At 39.4% G+C, this 20,611-nt stretch overlaps 1 protein-coding gene across 1 annotated transcript; it reads right to left on the bottom strand.

Annotated features, from left to right (window-relative positions):
* Positions 1-17,343: 17,343 nt before the first annotated feature.
* LOC112667888 (olfactory receptor 51B4) lies at positions 17,344-18,279 on the bottom strand. Its single transcript, XM_025459947.1, has one exon. The coding sequence runs from the start codon at positions 18,277-18,279 to the stop codon at positions 17,344-17,346; it is 936 nt and encodes a 311-aa protein (XP_025315732.1).
* Positions 18,280-20,611: the final 2,332 nt, after the last annotated feature.

Consider the following 20,611-nt stretch of genomic DNA (forward strand, 5'->3'; position numbering starts at 1 on the left):
TATAATCACTATTCCCACGTCATGTATGATAAAAAATGGTGAATTTTAAATTTTCCCAAGAATACAAACCAAGAATGCCTTACTCCTTAACCCTTTGCCCCCAACCATCGAGTTGTATCTCCTTATTCGTATTATGAGGAATGAACAATTCTCTGATTCTTTCATTAACTTTAAGGTTCAGTCCAATAGTACCCTTTTAAGCATGTCTCTCAACCCAAGCTAGTCTCTCTAATTCCATATCCCAATTTTTTCTGTCCTTTTTTCCATGAATTTTATTGAAATGACTCATATTCCAGTCCTTTTCTCAGTTATTACACAAATAACTCATTCACTGTGTTTTACTGTCTCTATAAACATTCTTTAGGTAGATTTTCTTTCTTCATGTCTGCACATATATTAGACATGTGTCATGTCACTCTAACTCTACTTCTGTACTTGAGTCAAGAAGGAAATTTTAACATAGCATAACTAAATCTTCTTTATGTGCTCCTACCAGAGCCAACAAGACTGACAAGGAGTCACTCATTCACCAAAAAAGACCAACAACTATGCCACGTATGTACTAGAGCCAGTAATGGTCCCTGGAAATCCAGAACCAACACAGCTTGGGACTTCAAGAAGCTCAATGTCAGAAATTAATCAAATGTTTATCTGAAAATTCTTGATGGGTCAGTTGAATTACTCTGTCTCCCATTTAAATTTTTTTCCCAATTGTGTCTGACACATTCAGTACACATTTCTGAAACATCTTTTTGCCACTACTAACTCCTATAGAAGCCCACTTCAATGTCATTCCATTGGATACCTCTTTGATCCTGTAACATCCTGATTTTTCTCTCTCCAGGCACTGCATCATGGATTTCACCTCTTTGTAGTCTTTGACAGTTACCAGCACATGGAAATCCTGTTGGTTTTCTTCAAGGAATGTTTCTTCCCTATTGGACTTGGAATTTATTACATTTTCCCAATGAGAGTAGCAGCACCAAGACTGAATTGAAATGTGTCCTTAAATTTGAGGGGTCCCACGGGGCATTTGCAGTTGGACCCAACCCAACAGGTGAGCATGTACCCTCTAAGAGCACTGGCTCTTGGTCACTTGAATATCTAGACTCCCCCAAGATGGTGAGTAATCATTTCCTTTTCCTCTGTCTCATGCCTTCCTCTTTCATACCCACACTTCAGTCCATGTCTACAAGATTTGGCAAAGTAGGTGTTCAGTGTGTGGGATCTTAGAAAGGTGAGGGCTGAAAAAATTCTTAGCCATCCAGTTCTGCCACATTTTTACAGGAGGAAACTAAGATTCTGCTCTGGGTCATTAGAAATGAGTGAAAATATCAGTGAGGGTGATAAAACATGAGAGACACCTAACTCTGGGAAATGAACAAGGGGTAGTGGAAGGGAAGGTGAGCGAGGGGTTGGGGTGACTGGGTGATGGGCGCTAAGGGGGGCACTTGGGATGAGCACTGGGTGTTATGCTATATGTTGGCAAATTGAACTCCAATAGAAAGAAAGAAAGAAAAAGAAAGTAAGAAAGAAAGAAAGAAAGAAAGAAAGAAAGAAAGAAAGAAAGAAAGAAAGAAAGAGTTGGCCACACAACTAGCAAAGGTGTTTCAAATTACTCTGATAGAATTAGATTAATAGCTATATATTTTAAGAACTAAAAATCCATATGCATGTACTAATAAGGGATTTTTTCTACTTCATGGTATGAAGGACAATGTACAAGATTAATATTTGATGAGCAATGACTGTTCATGCTATGGCATCTATGAAACCATCAGAAATAATTTTTTAAATCAAAAGAGAATGTATTTTAGATGTCACATTCTGCCAAGGGATCCCTTTCTCTTCATCCTGCTGGTTGGGGTGGAGTTATAGTCACTCAGCACCTACTCCTTTTCTTGCCATCTGTCCTGTAAGATTTCTGCTGGGGAAGCAGATAGCAGGCATCACTCAAGGCTGAAAACATCTGTCCACACACCCTAAACCTTGGCGTGACTCAGCATGACTCAGCATGACTGTTGGGCAGTGGGGACCCAGATCCTGACCTAGAAGACTATGCAGACCAAGGAGATAGGGACCAGGGTATTGACTCAGACTGGGGTGCTGGGAGAAATGCCTTTTTTTGCACTATGGGAAGGCAGTAGTGGAGGCTTAGACAAAAATGGAATATGAATTAATGGAAAAATGAAGCTTATTTAATCAGAAACAAGATGGCTGGAGGGAATAGAGAAGGCTGGCCTTGTAGAAAGTAAAGCCATTCAGTAAATGTTTTCAAAGTACCTGCTAGTACTAGACACTAATTTCAGTCTTTGAATTATAAACAAGGCATGCATCTTGCCTTCTAGGAGTCCTGGTCAAAAACAATAGTTAAATATAATATAGTGTTACACTATTTCCTATACTTGTTAGCATTATGTATGTGAGGATTATGACTCTCTAGGTGTGGTTCCTTTCAGAGAGTAAGTAATGGACTACAAGATTTTGTAGAATTAAGGAAGTGCAAGATGAGCCTTGAGAAATGAACATGAATTTTTCATGATGGTGAATACCTGTCCCTCATCTCCTTTCGAGCAAGCTGCATGGAACTAACTAAAACACATTGAGACAGAGTAACTTCATCTTAGAGAGGAACCCCAGTGGTGCATGGTCAGGGAAGGAGACTTCATCACTCATTAAAAGGCTCTACCTTCTTCCCCTGTTCTATGTCATAGGCTTCATATGTTTACTGGAGTCAGGAAATCACAAAAAGGAATAGGGTGTCAGGTGCCATCTGTATCCTTAGTAAATAGGGCAGTCAATATTTTAGCCAAATGTTGCCATGGAGGATTGAGAAGAACTCAGTGACACCAATACCACCTACTTCTTAGGTAACCTTGGGCAATTTGCATAATAATGTCTCCATGTCTTCGAACTATAAGGTGATAAAATTACTTAGTTCCTAAGGCTGTCATGAGGATTAATTTAGTTTCTGGCATAGAGATAGGGATGTAGTTATATGCTCACTTAGTATTATCTGTTGTTATAATGCTATAATTAGTATATACATAAAACTATTAGGGTCACATCTTACTCTCAAAAGATGATTGGAAGTACAGATATTTTGAAGGTATTCTATTTCTTTTCTTTTACTTTTAGTTTTAAAATAAAATTGAGTATATTTTAAGTACAATTGTGTATATTTATTATAAAATTGTGTATATACATATATATGATTTGATATACATATATGTAGTGAAATGATTACTGCAGTCAAGTTAACTAACCTATCTTTTCCTCAGTTACCTTTTTCCTTTTCTTTAGTGTGTGATGAGATCACCTGAAACACTCTCAGCAGATTGCCAGTATTCAATACTTATCACTAACTGTATACATCATGCTGTACATTAGAGCTCCAGATTTTTTCACCCTATATAACTACAACTTCATACCATTTAACCTACATCTCCTCATTTCCCCTACCTCCAAGCCCAGTAAATACTGTTCTACCCTCTATTTCTACATATTCAATATTTTTTAGATTCTACATATAAGTGAGATCCTGCAATTTTTTCCTTGTGTCTGGCGTTTCTTGATTCCTGTTTCCAACAGATTTGGTTGATTTTGAAACATTATTCAGACCTCCCAAACAATCCTATTATTGCTATTTAGCCAATAGGCCATCATGTTGCAACTTCTGGTCTACCTTCTCCCTCTCTGACCCTCCCATTCACCCATTCCCTTTACTTTCTATCCCTGTCATACTCCTTCTCCCATATTCCTCCTTGGATCAATGAATGTCTCTACAGGCAATGTAAGACCTTAAGTTTGGGCTTAGAAGAAAAAAGACTGACTTTCAAGAGATAAAATGTAGAAAGCTTAGCCCAACACAGATGCTATAGGGACTCCTAAAAGACTGATGCTGAGTTCTTCTCTCCTGCCTGCAGATGAGAAAGAAAACATGAAGCCCAAACTGGCTTTGGAGAAGTTAACATATATAATGAGGTCTTACCCTGGTAACATTTGGGAAGATTATTGTCAGGCTCTGTAAAGGGAGGTGCAGGGAGATTACAGACATTATTTTCATTGTCTGTAGCCCTAACTTATCACCACAGCACTGCCTCTAGCATGGTTTAGTGTCCTCAGTGATTGGCACTAGTTAGAATGTCACACAGACTTGTTTGGAGTAGTGAGGTTCCAGATTAGTGCAAGGCAAAGAGAGAGAGGCAGTAGGCTAGGTCTGGGGAGTAATGGGAGAATATCATACATGAGCACTGTCTTCTTCAACCAAGCTTGCAGCTTAGCCAAGAGTCTGGGGGTCATTTAGGCAGGTATGGGGCTCTAGTGTTCTCGTGGACCTACCTACAGCCTATAATCTGACAGCCACTGTAATCCAAGTTAGGGCTTCTTTTTTTTCTGAACTTGCTTCCAAAGTTTTCCTTACTTCTCTTTCACACTTTCCTAAGGAGATGCAACTTGTTTCCAATGTTTTCCTTATTTATCTCTCTTTCAAACTTTCCTCTTTCAAACTTTTCCTTCAGCCATGTTGAAGGTGTATGGTGTGCAGCTGTGGCCTAAACCCTGATCTCCAATCTTCAGGGTATCTAAGCGGGAGCTAGAGTACCCATTTGTGTTTGAGTCCACAGTGAATGTCTGTGTAGGTATTCTTCTGTGGAAGGGACACGGTCTTCCACAGCAGCAAAATGGGCTTACAACCAGCGTCCCCTCTTACTGGCTTTGTGAGCTGGGATGATTCTTTTATCTCTTTGTTTGTCAATCCCCCACACCTAAAGAGAGGCAGTGTAATGTAGACAGTAGGAGATCCCAGACCACCTAGGTTCAAATCACAAATCGGCTACTTATCAAGACATTTTCTGTACTTTTTAATTAAGAGACATTAATCCAGTTCAGAGTATTGGTGTAAAGATAAACTAAGTTAATCTATATCATGAACTTCAATTATATCTTAGTATTCACTCTAGACTCAAGAAATATTACTTACCATTAGCATGAATTATAGTATGTTTATTTGTAGAACTACCATTTTAAATGAGATTATTTAAATATCCTAGAATAGCACCTGACCTGTAGAAAGATATCAGAGAAGTATTAATTCCCATTCCCTTTTCCTTTGCTATAGTCTAAATTTCCTCTATTTCTTTAAATGTCTCTCCTGTGGTTTCTGGTCCCTTAGTCAACCTATTTCCTGTTCAGTTTCTGATCAGGGATCCCTGGGTGGCGCAGCGGTTTAGCGCCTGCCTTTGGCCCAGGGCGCGATCCTGGACCCAGGATCGAATCCCACGTCAGGCTCCCGGTGCATGGAGCCTGCTTCTCCCTCTGCCTGATCAGATTCTTAATAGACCTCTTATGCTTCAGAATCATGAGTTGTACACGCTCCCCGTGAAGTGAGGGTTTCTTAAACTACAAAGTCGCTGTCAGCTGACTTCCATGTAGGTTCATCCCTTAAAGCTAAGCTCTGTACTCTGTCATATCTGGGAGGATGGTCTTACTAGGGGAAGGGTAGGCTTTTGTTGTACATCTTAGATCATTGCTAAAAATAAATATTGGGCTTTGAAGTGTCTCTATATCTTCAAGAGTGGGTGGCGTTATTTTCTAGAACTTTCTTTTTGCTTTGAGACATCTATTCCCTAGGGAATCCATAGCTCTGGCCTGAATCTCTGCCACTGTTCCAGACTGTATCTCTATTGATCTTCATAATAACCCCATAAGATAGATACAATTATTACCCTTATTTTATAGATATCAAGACTGAGCTCAGAGGAGTCAAGGCATTTATGTCTAGTTGAAAAGATGGGGAATCTTATGTGGTAGTAGAATATAAACTGCTACCATGCTATGCTTCCCTACCCTTTCCTATGTTCGTCCCTGAACTCACAGTCTATCTCCCCCAAGAGTCCCAGGCTCCACCCAGAACCACTAACCTGAGCTGGCCACATATCTGAGCCCACAGACCCGTAGCCCTTCTAGTCCCTGATAGCTGGCAGCTAGCCCTGCCCTCCTGTGACCTCTGATATACACATCTTGCACATCAGCTCACAAAGTCCTTGTGGGGACCTCAAGTTTGCTGAGTCAAAGTTCACCAAAAAAGTCTAAACTCTAAGAGACTCCTGTTCCCAAAGTTATAGTCACTGGCCTCTCTGTCCTTCCTCCTTCATCCACAGGTCAGTTCCCTGTTTTTCTGGGCCCATTCACCTCATGCTCCTTAGCAGTTCAGCAAAAACCTTAAGAACAGTGAATGTGACTTGGGTCAAAGAGCCAGCATTATCTCTTATGTGTGTGACCTCAGGCAAATGCCTTGACTCTTTTGAGCTTAGCCTTGTCATCTAAAAACAGGGATAATAATTGCATTACGTTACAGAGTTGATATGAGGATGGAAGAAATATGATACACTGCCTGCAAAGTAGTAGTTTCATTGATTGGACTTTAAAACATAAAAGATCTCAATAAATTAAGGTAGATTTTTATCATCCATGAATCCTGTCCTGCTCCCATGACTCTCCTACCTACTCTCCGTCTCCAAACTCTGCCTCATTCCCCTTTGTGTTCTGTTCATTATTGTGATTCCTTTTATTTAAAGGAAGTGATTCCAGATATTTAAAGTGGGACTTGGGGATAAGCAATTAACAAAAGGGGTATTTCTTGGAAAGCCATACTCTCCAAATGGATTATCTTTAGAGGCTTTAGGGAGGGGAAGGAAAGTCAAGGTCAATGACTGGATCCAAGGAAGGAACACTGAACAACTGGATTCAGGGCCTCCCAGATGCTGAGAGTAGGAACTTGCTGACAAGCCTCTAGGTGCCGGCGGGGAGAAGAGGGGGGTCCCTCATGGGGAACTTCTTGAGCTAACAGCAGCACAGACTATGGAAAATAGTTTCTGGATTGAAGTGAGGAGATTCTGATAGGACAGAGTGAAGAGAAATGCTCTAGAGGTTGGGGCAGGGGGCCCTCTGTCACATGAAGGAAGTTTGCTTAGTATGAATGTTGGGTCTGTGTCTTCTTCATATCCTTTGGGGCTTCTGATTTTAGGCCAGGCTTCACAAAGCCCTAAATTCCTATCTCTTGGAGCCCTGACTGGGGAGGGAGCATTGAGGTTTTTTTTACTGCATTCAAAACTTTCTTTCTCTGCTTCCCCATTTGCCTCAACACATAGACTTGATCTTTTGATTCATCCAATCTAGAAGTGTGAGGCCAGTTTCCTTTAATATGTATTCATCACTGAATATATGACAAGGGAATGGAGAATAAAATGTAATGGCATAGGCCTCCACAGGGTTATGTGAATGTAGGAATTCATTAAGACCAAACTTTCGCTTAGGGTGGGAACCCCCTCTGAAACACCTCTGTCATATCCACACAGTCATGGATGAAACACTTTCTCTCATGGCTTTTCCACTGAACCTTTGTTTTTGTTAGATAACTTAATATTTATAAAGTTCTTATATAAGTGAAAATCCTTTAATCTTATGTCACACAGTATAACTCAAACTTATGTTCCAAAAGACAGTTTTGCCATATTAGAGTGTTATATATTTGTTAAATATAAATTGCATGTGCAGTAGCAAGTGTTGGGGGCATAACAGTGAACCAGGGAACCACAGTCCTTGAATTCACAAAGCCAACAATTTACCTGAAGACAGTGACTACAGCCATGACTTCTCCCCTTAGTCTACTCTTCCTGACCTCAGAGAAATAAGCTAAATCATATGTTATACCAAGTATTTACTATACTGCCTGGCACATAAGTAAGCCTTCAATTAATGTCTGTTTTTTATTTTTTTTTATTTTTTTTATTTCTTTAAAGATTTTATTTATTGATTCATGAAAGACACACAGAGAGAGGCAGAGACACAGGCAGAGAGAGAGAAGTGGTCTCCATGCAGAGAGTCCGATGTGGGACTCGATTCCGTGACTCCAGGATCACGCCCTGGGCTGAAGACAGGCACTCAACTGCTGAGCCACCCTGGTGTCCCTAATGTCAGTTTTCAAATTATTATGATTGTTAGAAATGAACTGGTGTAAAGTCCAGAATAAAATGGCTTTCAGCTACAGCAGGAATAATTATAGTTAGACACAATAAAAATAGCAAACATTTTAGGGTACTCAGCACATATAAAACACCACTTTGAACTTTTTGCATATATTTACTCAATGTCACTGCAATCTTAGGAAGATGGTAAAACCCCATTTTACAGTTAAGAGAAATGAGTCACACAGCCAGTACAAGGTGCTGAGTTGCCAGCTCTTCAGGTAGTCCAGCTCCAGAGTCCATACTCTTAACCACTGTTCTTCACTGCCTAAGACCTTCCTGCAGCAAAAGGTATGAATCTCTGAAATGGGTTAGTGGGGATGGCTATGTAAGAAGGGTGTCACATTCTTTCCTAGAGGTGTATGGGAACCAAAGGTAGAAGGGTGTCCTCTCTTCTTCTCACTTGAGCCAACACACACACATACATTTCTTACCCAGTTCACTGCTGAATGAGAGGACCTGAAGGCATTTTGTTAGTTGAACAGTATTGGGTTCAATGATGTACCCGGTTTAGAAGTTAGGAAGCTTATGAATTTAATCAACAAATATTCTGTGTTGGAAGAAGTACTATTTAGCCTACTGTTTACACAAGAGAACACTGAAACTCAGAGAAGGAGAGAACTTTCTCACTATGATTTAACTTGTCATGGAGATGCCCAAGCTAGGACTCAAAGCTCTTGATGCTGTACAATGACTTGCACTGAGCCCCTTTGTTCATTTGGAGAGAAGGAGCAAATGGAATCTAAAATATCTTAGGTGGTTTCCATGCCAGAGCCAGGGCTAGGCGGGCTTCTGGTTATTTCTTTAAAAATAAATATATATTTTAAATACATAAATAAGCCAACCCTACTCAGAGACTTGGAGGGAGAGGCTGCACCTCCTGGGCCCTGGGCCTACAGATAGGACTATCAGAGCCTTGTCAGGGCCCCCTTCCATGGCTGAGTCAGCCTAGTACAGGGGAGGACAAGCCATGTCATTCTGATCTGGATGCTGAGTGAGAGAGAGTACAAAGGGCTCACAGTCCATAAACTCAGGCTATGACTGTTCTGTCCCTAAGAAAAGAAGCAATGTTCAGAGGTCTATGTATCTCCTGCAGCCCCTTTTACGTGCCTGAGCCCAAAGAACAATCTTGTTCTAAAAGTGTTAGCAAAGCCATCACACTATATGCCATCCCATCCAACCTTCATCTTGCCCCACAGAGCCTCCTCCCAGGTCTACATGCCTATATTTGCATAATAGTCAGTAATCATTGAGAAATTTACTGCTTCAGTATTTTCCTCTCTCTCTTGCTTCAATGGCTCAGTGGGAAAAATGTGTGTGGGTTTTTGTGGGTTTTTTTATTACCCCATAAATTGGCAATAGATGTAATTTCACAACTTTATTGTGTTTGTGTAAATTCACAATAGCTTTTATTAGTGCAACCTTTGACAGAGTTCTATTTTATTTTATTTATTTATTTGAAAGAGGGAGAGAGAGAGAGAACAAGTAGGGGGGAGTGGTAGAGAGAGAAGCAGACTCCCCACTGAGCAGGGAGCCTGATACTGGACTCCATTACAGGACCCTGGGATCATGACAAGAGCCAAAGGCAGACACTTAATTGACAAGGCCACCTAGCCACTCTTTGACTCATAGTAGATTTTAGTTTTTATTGTCTGGAAAATTACATTATGGCAAATAAAATAGGAAGCCACTATGAGTTCAAAAAAAGCTATTTTCTCTAAGCCTCAGTTTTTTATCAATAACAAAAGCATTATAAAACTAACCAAATATTCTGAGAATATACACATTAGCACCTAGTCTTATGCCTGACACATGGGAGAAAATCAAGGAAAGACATCACATAGTTTTTTAATGAACAATTCCTGACCCTGCTTGAAGGAGAATAGAGAGTAGACACTATGGAGTGAATGTTTCAAAAGAATGCATAGTGTGGGTTGGGATGTAGATGTGAATTCAATGTTTTATAATAAAAAAGAGTTTAAATCACAAACAGCAGTTTGTCCTCCTTAATGCCCATCACTCAGTTACCCCATCTCCCCACCTACCTCCCCTCCAGCAACCCTCAGTTTGTTTCCTATAGTTAAGAGTCTCTTATGGTTTACCCCCCTCTCTGTTGTCATCTTATTTTATGTTTCCTTCCCTTCTTCCATGTTCATCTGTTTTGTTTCTTAAATTGCATATATGAGTGAAATCATATGGTATTTGCCTTTGATTTATTTCACTTAGCTTAATACCCTCTACTTCCATCCATGTCATTACAAATGGCAAGAGGTCATTATATTTTATGGCTGAGTAATATTCCATTGTGTATACATATATGCCACATCTTCTTTATCCATTTATCTGTTGATGGATATCTGGGCTCTTTCCATAGTTTGGCTATTGTGGAGCTTGCTGCTATAAACATTGGATACATGTGCTCCTTCTAATCACTATACTTATATCCTTTGGATAAAGACCAAATAGTGCAATTAGTGGGTCATAGGGTAGCTCCATTTTTAACTTTTTGAGGAACTTCCATACTGTCTTCCAGAGTGGCTACACCAGTTTGCATTCACACCAACAGTGTAGGAGGGTTCCCTTTATTCTACATCCTTGCCAACATCTGTTGTTTCCCAAGTTGTTAATTTTAGCTATTCTGAGCAGTGTGGGGTGGTATTTCATTGTGGTTTCGGTGTGTATTTCCCTGATGCCAAATGATTTTGAGCATTTTTCATATGATTATTGGTTATTTATATGTCTTCTTTGAAGAAATGTCTGTTTATGTCTTCTGTCCATTTCTTAACTGGATTTTTGGGGGGGAGAAGTGTTGAGTTTGATAACTTCTTTATAGATTTTGGATACTAGCCCTTTATCTGATAAGACATTTGCAAAGATCTTCTCCCATTCTGTAGGTTACCTTTTAGTTTTGTTGACTATTTCCTTTGCTGTGCAGAAGCTTTTTATCTTGATGAAGTCCCAGCAGCTCATTTTGCTTTTGTTCCCCTTGCCTTTGGAGAAGTTGTTACAGCCGAGGTCAAACACAAAGCTGCCTGTGCTCTCCTCTAAGATTTTGTCAGATTCCTGTCTCATATTTAGGTCTTTCATCTATTTTGAGTTTATCTTAGTGTATGCTGTAAGAAAGTGGCCAGTTTCATTCTTCTGCATGTGGCTGTCCAATTTTCCCAACACCATTTGTTGAAGAGACTTTTTTCCATTGCATATTCTTTCCTGCTTTGTCAAAAATTAGTTGACCATAGAGTTAAGGGTCTATGTCTGGGTTCTCTATTCTGTTCCATTGATCTATGTGCCTGTTATCATGCCCACACTATCCGGTCTTGATGATGTCACTTGTTTTATGATGTCACTTTTTATTACATACTTTTAAGCACAGTCTAGGTGTCAGTCTGACCTGATCTTATTTAATCATTAACACACTAAGCAGCAAGTATTCATCCCCCTTTTCCAAGGGATTAAAGCATAAATCAGATTATGTAAGGAAATATTTGAACATTATATAGCTAGAATATAATGTTATTTATATTATAGAATACTCTAACCATACAGATACATATAAACTAAAAATTGAAAGGTCCCATGTAAACCTACCTTCTTTAAAAAAAACACATTTATTTATATGAGAGAGAGACAGCACAGGAGAAAGGCAGAGAAAGAGAGAAAAACTTTAGCACTCTGCATTGAGTGGAGAGCCCCATGCAGGGCTAGATCTCATTACACGGAGATCACACCTGAGCCAAAAACAAGAGTCAGGGACTTAACCAACAGCACCACCCAGAGGCCCCAATCCTATCTTCTAATAGCATTCTTCTCTAAAGGCAACCAGCTGTAGCTGTCTGGTGTGAGTCCTCCAAAAATATTTCTGATTATCCCAGAGGAAGGCAGTGAGTGGGAGGGAGGGAGTGAAGGAAGGAGGGGATGGGGAAAGAGATTTAGTATTTGTTTCTTTATCTCTTGAAAAAATTATTTCCATTATATTAAGTTGGAGGTAGTATTATCTTTTCTGCAATCCTAGGATAAATAAAGACAGACTAGTATCTAAAATCATTTCAAAAGTCTGACATTTTGAAAATCCAAGCTGATATCTTGCTATCCTCTGCTTTTTAGATATAGGGTAGGCAGTGCAGACATTTTCTCAGGAAATATAACTGGAAAAAAAGGAAAGTGACAGGGGTACCCAGATGTCCCATCTCTGCAAGGTGGGGGTTCCCACTTTCATTCAAGAGACCTACTTCTCTCATGTGAGGCTCCACCCATCTTGGCCTCTTAAATTCATGGGTGTCGCCTTCCCTCTAGTGGTGAAAGCAACAACTGCAGCCTACTTTTCTAAAGGGTTCTTCCAGATAACGTGTAAGAAAAAAAGTTACTAAAAGAGAAAATAGTATTTTGATTGAAATAATCCATTTTTATCATTGTGATTACCACTGACATTCTCAATCTTCACAGTAATAACTCATATTCTCCTGATTGTGGGCCACAGGCTGTGGGACATCAAATCCGAGAAGGTACTGTGGTACTCACTAGTCTAGGTTGAAATGGCTATAGCAGAGTGAACTAAAAAGTTTATAGATATTTTCCACAAAGAGTGAAATTGGACACTTTTCCAGATCAGTGGACAGGAAAAAAATGGACAATGGGTCCCATATTGCAATGAGCAACACTAGCATAAACCCCAACCAATCATTAGTCCGGACAAAAGTACAGACTGAGTAGATCATGTCAAGATGGAGGCAAGAGGGATGAGAGAGATGGTGGAAGCAAGAAATGAAAAGCATTTGATCAGAATGATAGAAAAGGACAGACAGCACCTAACAGCAAATGATGGTGACACCAACAGTGCAGATGATTGTGTAAATAAAGACAGAGGCATGACACACTTTGTAGGACGCAGCCACCTGACAGACAAAAGACTGGGTCATCAGTGTAGAGGATTTCATAAAGACAATCCAAAAAGGAAGCATAAATGAACAGAAGCTTAAAAGCCAAATTCTGAAATATTGCAACACAGGCTCCCCATGACTGTGGGAAGGATGTGGAAGGGTGAAAACCAGACCTATCTGAGCCAACATGGAGAGGAACATGGGCTCATCGGCCAAGAGTTGATATCATCAAGATATCTTGATGTTGGCCAGGAGGACATGGTGGAGATAATAGAAGGGATAGGATCCAGGCAGGGAAGACCAGGTATACTGTGAGGATAAAATAGAAGACTGTTGGTGTTAGTCACCATGGGCATGCTGGTTAAAGCCCTGCAGAGACTAACACCTTTTGTCTTAACTCTACTGCGAGATCTGGGTCACAGTTAACATGTCAGATGTAGAAGTGTGCAACAATGGATTTAGGAAACATTCAGTGATTCTTTACAATTCATGAACGATGATCAATCTAGGAGAACTTGAGGAAATGAGCAACTTTGGAGAGTGAACTAAGAAAACATTTGTCATTTTTGGAGGTCTGGAACTGATGGCCACTTTATCTCAGCCCACGAGGTGAAGATTTGAAATAGCATTTGACAGAAAACAAAACTGAATTAGAAACAAGTAAATAAGCCACAAATAAATACAAATTTGCATCAGAAACATGATTTGCTTCAATAATTTTAGGCAGTTTCTCACAAAATTCAGGTTTATTTATTGCTCAGATGTGAATTATCAGTCAGTTTTGCTGAGTGCTCATTTCCAAGCAGAGGCACAGGAATGCAGACTCTTTCCAGCATTTGAATTCACATCTCACAGTCCTTTACTTCTTGCCACATAGAAGGACAGAAAGCATGATGAGAAAACACCCCTGGTTTGGCCAGGAACACATGATTATTTTCACATTCCTTCAGCCAGAATCAGCTACGCGGCCAATGTAATTGCAAGGCTGATGGAAAAGATGGAGGAACACATAGATCCCAGTGATCTGTACTGTTTCTGCCACTTTTATCATGAGTAATCAGCATTACCTCACACATCCAGAAGCAACAGGAGTACTGACTGTGAAAGCAAAGGTGTGTGAAAGCACGTAGGTATTATGCATAAGTGATGAGGATAAGACCTGGAGAGCCAGAAGCCCACCAAACTCCATAATATCTTTTTTAAGATATTTATTTATTTATTTAGTTAGTTAGTTAGTTAGTTATGAGAGTTCAAGAGAGAATGAGAGAGAGAGAGAGTGAGAGAGAGAGAGGCAGAGACACAGGCAGAGGGAGAAGCAGGCTCCATGCAGGGAGCTCGATGCGGGACTCGATCCTGGGACTCCAGGATCATGCCCTTGGCAGAAGGCAGGCACTAAACCGCCGAGACGCCCAGGGATCTGCCAAACTCCATAATATTGACCAAATAACTTAGGCTTTGAAACATGTTTTGTCAGGTATTATTACAGTATAAGAGCACCTATTCTGGAACCTAACAGCCTGACTTGAATTTTCCCCTCTGCCACTTACTGGCTCTTCAATCTTGGGACAACACTATGTGTCTCTGTGTTTCAGTCTCCACCTCTGTAGAAACGAAGCTGCTACAGATGCCTGACTCTCAGAGTTATTGTGAGTAGTAAATGATTTACTCTTCAATGCCTTGTACATAGTGTCAGCCATAATAATCATATGGTTACTTCTATTATTAATATTATTTTTTAAAGATTTTATTTATTCATGAGAGACACAGAGAGAGAGGCAGAGACCTAGGCAGAAGGAGAAGCTGGCTCCATGCAGGGAGCCCAGTGTGGGACTCAATCCCAGGACCCGGGATCACACCCTGAGTCGAAAGCAGACGCTCAACCACTGAGCCACCCGGGCATCCCTATTATTAATACTACATTTGAATTATTGTCATGTGTATGTTGAGGGTGTGGGAATTGGAGTGAGCAAAGACATGAAGATCACATATGGATGGAGGTGGGAGTCAAAGAATGAGATCACCCTGTCAATGGCTAAACATGGATCTTTCTCTGAAAAGGGAGAGATACAAGTCCTTTCTGGAGAACAATGTGGCAGAAGTGACATCTATTCAAGAGGAGCCACTTGTCCTATATCCATTCAGCGACCATTAGTATGCCAAGGAGAGCTCTGATTCAGTGTTTGCAGGAACCATGTGCCATGGACAGAGGTGCTGTTCTATTGGTTGCCTCATCTGTGGGTATGAGATAAACCTCTCCCCTTCCCACAAATACTAAAATATGGCTAGTCTATAAGTGTTTATAAAACTAGGTCCTAGGGTTCATGAATAAGTACTCCATGTAATAATCACTTGGAAAATATATATATGTATATGTGTATATATGTATATATACACACGTACACACATACGTTACAAAGAAAAATGAAGTTTCTTCTATAGATAAAAAAAAATTGAATGGACATTTAAAAGAGTAGAGAGTACATAAGTAGACTTTAGAAAGGGATGTGTTTTTATCAGGTATATCAAAAACAGAGGCTATCCCTAAGAGAAGCAGCAATAACAGTTACAAATGGGGAATTTTTAGTAATGTACAGAGATTTTTGATGGATTATGATGTAAGCATTTGTATCAAAAATATTTGCAGGTAAGTGAAAAGATGGTTCATAGAAAATTTAGAGGTCTTGTACAATCTTCTACATTATGACTAGACACTTAAAACGCTAGTAAATGATTTTTCTGTTTTTTCTGGGGTATTCATTGTGGTAGGTAATATATAACATAGCCTGTTTCATTACTGTGCAACTTGGATAGTTACAAATGTCTTTCCTACACTGATGTAAAAGTTTACTTTCTTATAACCTAAGGCCATAGACTTTAATTATTTTATACAAAGGAACTCAGAATATGAAGATTTACTTTTTCCTCAAAATACTACCTTTATAGCCATGTGTTATCTATCCATCTCACTTTTCATAAACATCAGTTTTTCTGATCCCTTTTTTTTGTATGTGTGTATGTGTGTGTCTTTTTTTAATAAATTTATTTTTGATTGGTGTTCCCTTTTTAATTTCAATTTGATTGTAAGGTTTTTGTTATCCTTGTTCTGTTTTCTTCTTTCTGTTCTTCTGCATGTATAGGTTCCTACCTTAATTCATATTCAACAATGGGCTAACAGTTGCCTTTCAGCACTCAAAGACAGATTTAGGTTAAGACATCTAATATAAATATTACTCATTAAGCATAAATATTATTTATTAAAATGTACATTTTCTCCTTTAATGTCACTTCTAATATTAGTTAACTCTCTCTTGTCAGCTCCTGGCAGTATGAGCTGATCATCTTTTCTATGATCCCAAAGTCTCCTGGTAAGTGTACTGCATTTCCCTAAGGTTCATTTCTACCTATATCAGTTCTGTGTTTGTATATTTTTCCCCCTAACTAAACCATACAGCTCTTTAAATTAAGGATTGTATTTTTTTCACCTTTATTTCTCAAGTACTTACTATAAAACCTGGTACAGATTAGGCAGTTAATGAATTTTGGTGAATGGATAAATATTAAATGATTCCTTAGATATTTATTAGATATTTACCCTGCTACACTTTTATCATGGGACTTAAGAAAGCAAATAGAGATATCCAGGCATATTATAGGATAGATATCCATCAACTCAAAGTAGTGGATATACTGAAACACTTACATGCAAACAGGCACACTTTCTTACACATGTTATTCATAAATAAAGCCCATTGACATAGAATAAAATAATGTGGATTTTATATATACTCTCATAAACATAGCCTTGCCGACTTCCTTCTCCCTTCTGTTAGGATCACCCACCCTCACTCATCTCTCAGATGCAATAGTTTGAGTTACCTAACCCTCCACCAAGTCTTTAGCAGATATGCAGGGTCCCATTTAAGGAATGATTGATGGGCTGAATACTTTCTTTTAATCTGATGAGAACATGAAGGAGAGAAAAATTTCCTCTCATTTGGACCACAAACTCTGTTTGCATGGATATATTTGACTAACCTGTGCTTATCCCTATTACAATGCATTTTTCTCCCTGGCCCCATCTGTCAATAATACTTTTGCATCCAGCTGTTCAGTAGTGATAGCATCTGATAATGATGCTAAGAGGCTCAAGTGAGCTATCAGAGGAGGCAGGGCCAGTGAAGACAACAAGGCAATCAGCAAGAAGTCAGATAAAGAGAGTGGTTGGGGATGATATCTTCTGAGGGAACACTCAGTGGATGGACAAATAATAAAGAAAGGAGAACAATAGCTCTAATATAAAGATGCCAAGGCACAAGTCAACGTATAGTTTTATGTCTCATATAACTCTGAAAAAAGACACTGAGTATAAAACCAAGCTTCTCTTCCAATAACAGGAAATGAAAAAATCCCAGAAATCTCAAGATTGTTGAAATGAAAGCTCAAGCCCTATTGTGTAGAGAAAATAGGCGAATGAAGCCTCTCTGAATTTGCTTGGTCTTCATACTATATATAATGGGGTTCATGAATGGAGGAAAGAGAAAGTAGACGTAGCTCATGGTGATGTGGACCACATGTGGTGCATGCTTCCCAAACCTGTGGATGAAAGTCAGGCCAATCACAGTAATATAAAAGACCAGGACACTGCTAATATGTGAGACACAGGTGTTAAGGGCCTTAGCTCTCTCTTCTCTAGAGGCAATACCCATAACTGTCTTCAGGATTAAAATATAAGAGAAGAGTATAATGAGAGCATCTAGGAAGAAAGTCAAAGCAACCAGAATGACTGGGTACACACGATTAAATGTAATATCAGCACAGGCAAGTTTCATGACATCTTGGTGGAGGCAAAAGGCATGGGAAAGAACATGGGAACGGCAATATGGGAACCAGTAGAGTGGCATGATTGGGGGCACAATGGACATAAAGCTCCTCATTAGTACACCCAGTCCTACCTTCATCACCCGAGAATTGGTAAGAATGGAGTTATACCTCAGAGGAGTGCGGATGGCGATGAATCGGTCATAGGCCATGGCAAGCAACACACCCGATTCCACAATGGCCAGGGTATGAATGAAGTAGGACTGAGTGAAACAGGCACCCTGGGAAATTTCCCTCTGGTCCAGCAATAAGACACCCAGGACTGTGGGCATTGTAGTTAGTGTCATCCCAAGGTCTGTACCTGCCAGCATAGCCAGGAAATAGTACATGGGCTCATGAAGGCTGGAGTCGTTCCAAATGAGGAAGAAAAGTGTGCCATTGCCCAAAAGGATAAAGAAGTAGATCATAAAGAAGGGAATAGAGATCCAGTGGTGAATTGCCTCTGAGCCCAGGAAGCCAGTTAGCAAGAAGGGAGCAGCACTGTTATTGGACCACATGGTAGGTTTTTCAAGTGAAGAACTCTCTCAAGAGTTACGACCACTAAAAAATCAGTATTGTTTCTTTCTGTCCATCTTTCTGGAGCACGTCATCAGGCTATTTTTCACTTCAAACCTTACAAGCTTTTGTGGATTTTCTCAGTCTTAATTAATTCACAAGGTCTTTGTCTAGAATAAGAAATAACAGTAATGCTGACATATTAATAATCTCAACAATTTACTATTTAGTATCCAACTTTTATTCTTTATATCTCAGTTCTTACTCACAGTTCCTTAAAATCATTCCTTTGGGCTCTATTTTGTTCCCTTTGCTTTTTCATTCATCCTCATACTATCTTTTTTTTTAAGATTTTATTTATTTATTCATAAATAAATAAAGACAGAGGGAGAGAGAGAGAGAGAGATTGATTTTATTTATTTATTTATAAATAAAGACAGAGAGAGAGAGAGAAGTAGTGGGAGAAGCAGGCTCCATGCAGGGAGCCTGACGTGGGCCTCGATCCCGGGTCTCCAGGATCAGGCCCCTGGCTGAAGGTGGCGCTAAACCACAGAGCCACCCAAGCTGCCCCTCATACTATTTTTCATATAAACCCTTTGGGTATTTCTTTCCAATTTGGGCCAGTTCAGATTTTCTCTCTTGACAACAACTATCTATTTGTTTCACTGATTAATCACTGAGGAAAATAATCAGTATAAACAAGTCTATTGTCATGAACTGTTTGAGAAATATTGTCATCAATATTACCATCTCAAAGGGACTGTGAAAGAGATGACTCACATAGAAGTCTACAGAAGTCAGAACAAGTGGGCACAGGTGGTAAACTCAATTTAGGAGGGTGGGATTATTCAGTAGACTTGGTGTTCAGAAATTTTCAGTGCTGCAAAGGATCTGAGGCCTATAACACCAGGGACAAACTTTAAAATAGGAAGAGAATTGGAAACTTCTACAGGAAACATTTTAAGGAAGACAGTCCCTAGAACAAAGGCCTCTTCAGAAACCAGAAGCCTAATACTTCTACTGAGCCACAGATTAAAAGGAAAAGAAAAGATGAGAGTATTGGAAAGGCAAAAGCAATATCAGAAATAATCAGTGCATCCTTAAACAATCAGTTTTAGGAAGTAGGTAAGAACTCCCATAGGGAAAGAGACAATGACTAGAGTGCTGGTGAAGACAATCATGCAGACCTTCTGATATTTATGAATCTAGAAAGCTATATCTAGAAAAATTAAGAATGGGTTTCTATAGAGAACTTTGAAATATTTTTATAATTCATCTATAATTATCAAATCAAGTTAGCTTTGTTTGCATAAGACCAAGAAATTTTGTGACAAGTTGATTACAATGATTAAAGAGAACTGCATAAAAAAAATACAAATTTCTCCCCACTTCAGTTGAATCAATATGTGACCAGGATCTTTTTACTTAATTTGTTTAAAGATTTATTTTGAGAGAAAGAGAGAGAGAGTTCCAGTGGGGAGAGGGGCAAAGGGAAAGAGTCTCTAGCAGACTCCCCACTGAGTGTGGACCCTAGTGCGGGGCTTGATCTGAAGAGCCTGAGATCATAACCTGAGCCAAAATCAAGTTAGATGATTAACCAACTGAACCACCCAGGTGTCCTGCTCAGGGTCTTTTTAAACATTATCTTATCTTAGGCAGCCAGGGTGGCTCAGTGGGTTAAGTATATGCCTTCAGCTCAGGTAATGAACCCAGGTTCCTGGGATTGAGCTCAGCATCATACTTCCCTGTTCAGCGGAAGAGTCTGCTTCTTCTTCTCCTCCCTGCTTGTGCTTTCTCTTGCTATCTCATCTCTCTTTCAAATAAATAAGTAAAATATTTTTTAAAAAATAAACATTGATTGTTGTCTCTTATAAACATCACCATTTCTACCTCTAAAGAGGAATTAAGGAATAATGAGGTGATGGTGATCTTTGCAGTACCTCCATTTCACAAAAACCTATAAAAACACCAATAGTTTTTTGTTTTTGTTTTAGAATTTGATATATGGCAACATCTCTAATAATGAGCAGTGAATGGTGGAGGGAGATAAATAGAGGAAAGGTGAATTACTGTGGAAGCAATAATCCTTTCTGGAGTACCCTATCGATGACAGAAAGGTCAGCATGGGTACTAAAGTGGCGGGTACCTTATTGATGTGAACACTGATACTATTGCTGTATAACTTGATCCACTGAACTACAACCAATGTGGGACTCACCTTGATAACACTTATCTACCTCTACACAGGAGAGATGTGTATATCATTATAGATTATAATTCCTACCTGCTGTACTCCTATAACCTTCCAACATTGCTTTTCTAATAATGGAGATA

This window comes from Canis lupus, chromosome 21 (assembly GCF_003254725.2).
Source record: "Canis lupus dingo isolate Sandy chromosome 21, ASM325472v2, whole genome shotgun sequence".
In the NCBI taxonomy this organism is placed as follows: domain Eukaryota; kingdom Metazoa; phylum Chordata; class Mammalia; order Carnivora; family Canidae; genus Canis; species Canis lupus.

What these genes read in the sequence shown, in the direction of transcription:
- LOC112667888 (XM_025459947.1), bottom strand. Translation starts at nt 18,279, where the DNA reads ATGTGGTCCAATAACAGTGCTGCTCCCTTCTTGCTAACTGGCTTCCTG.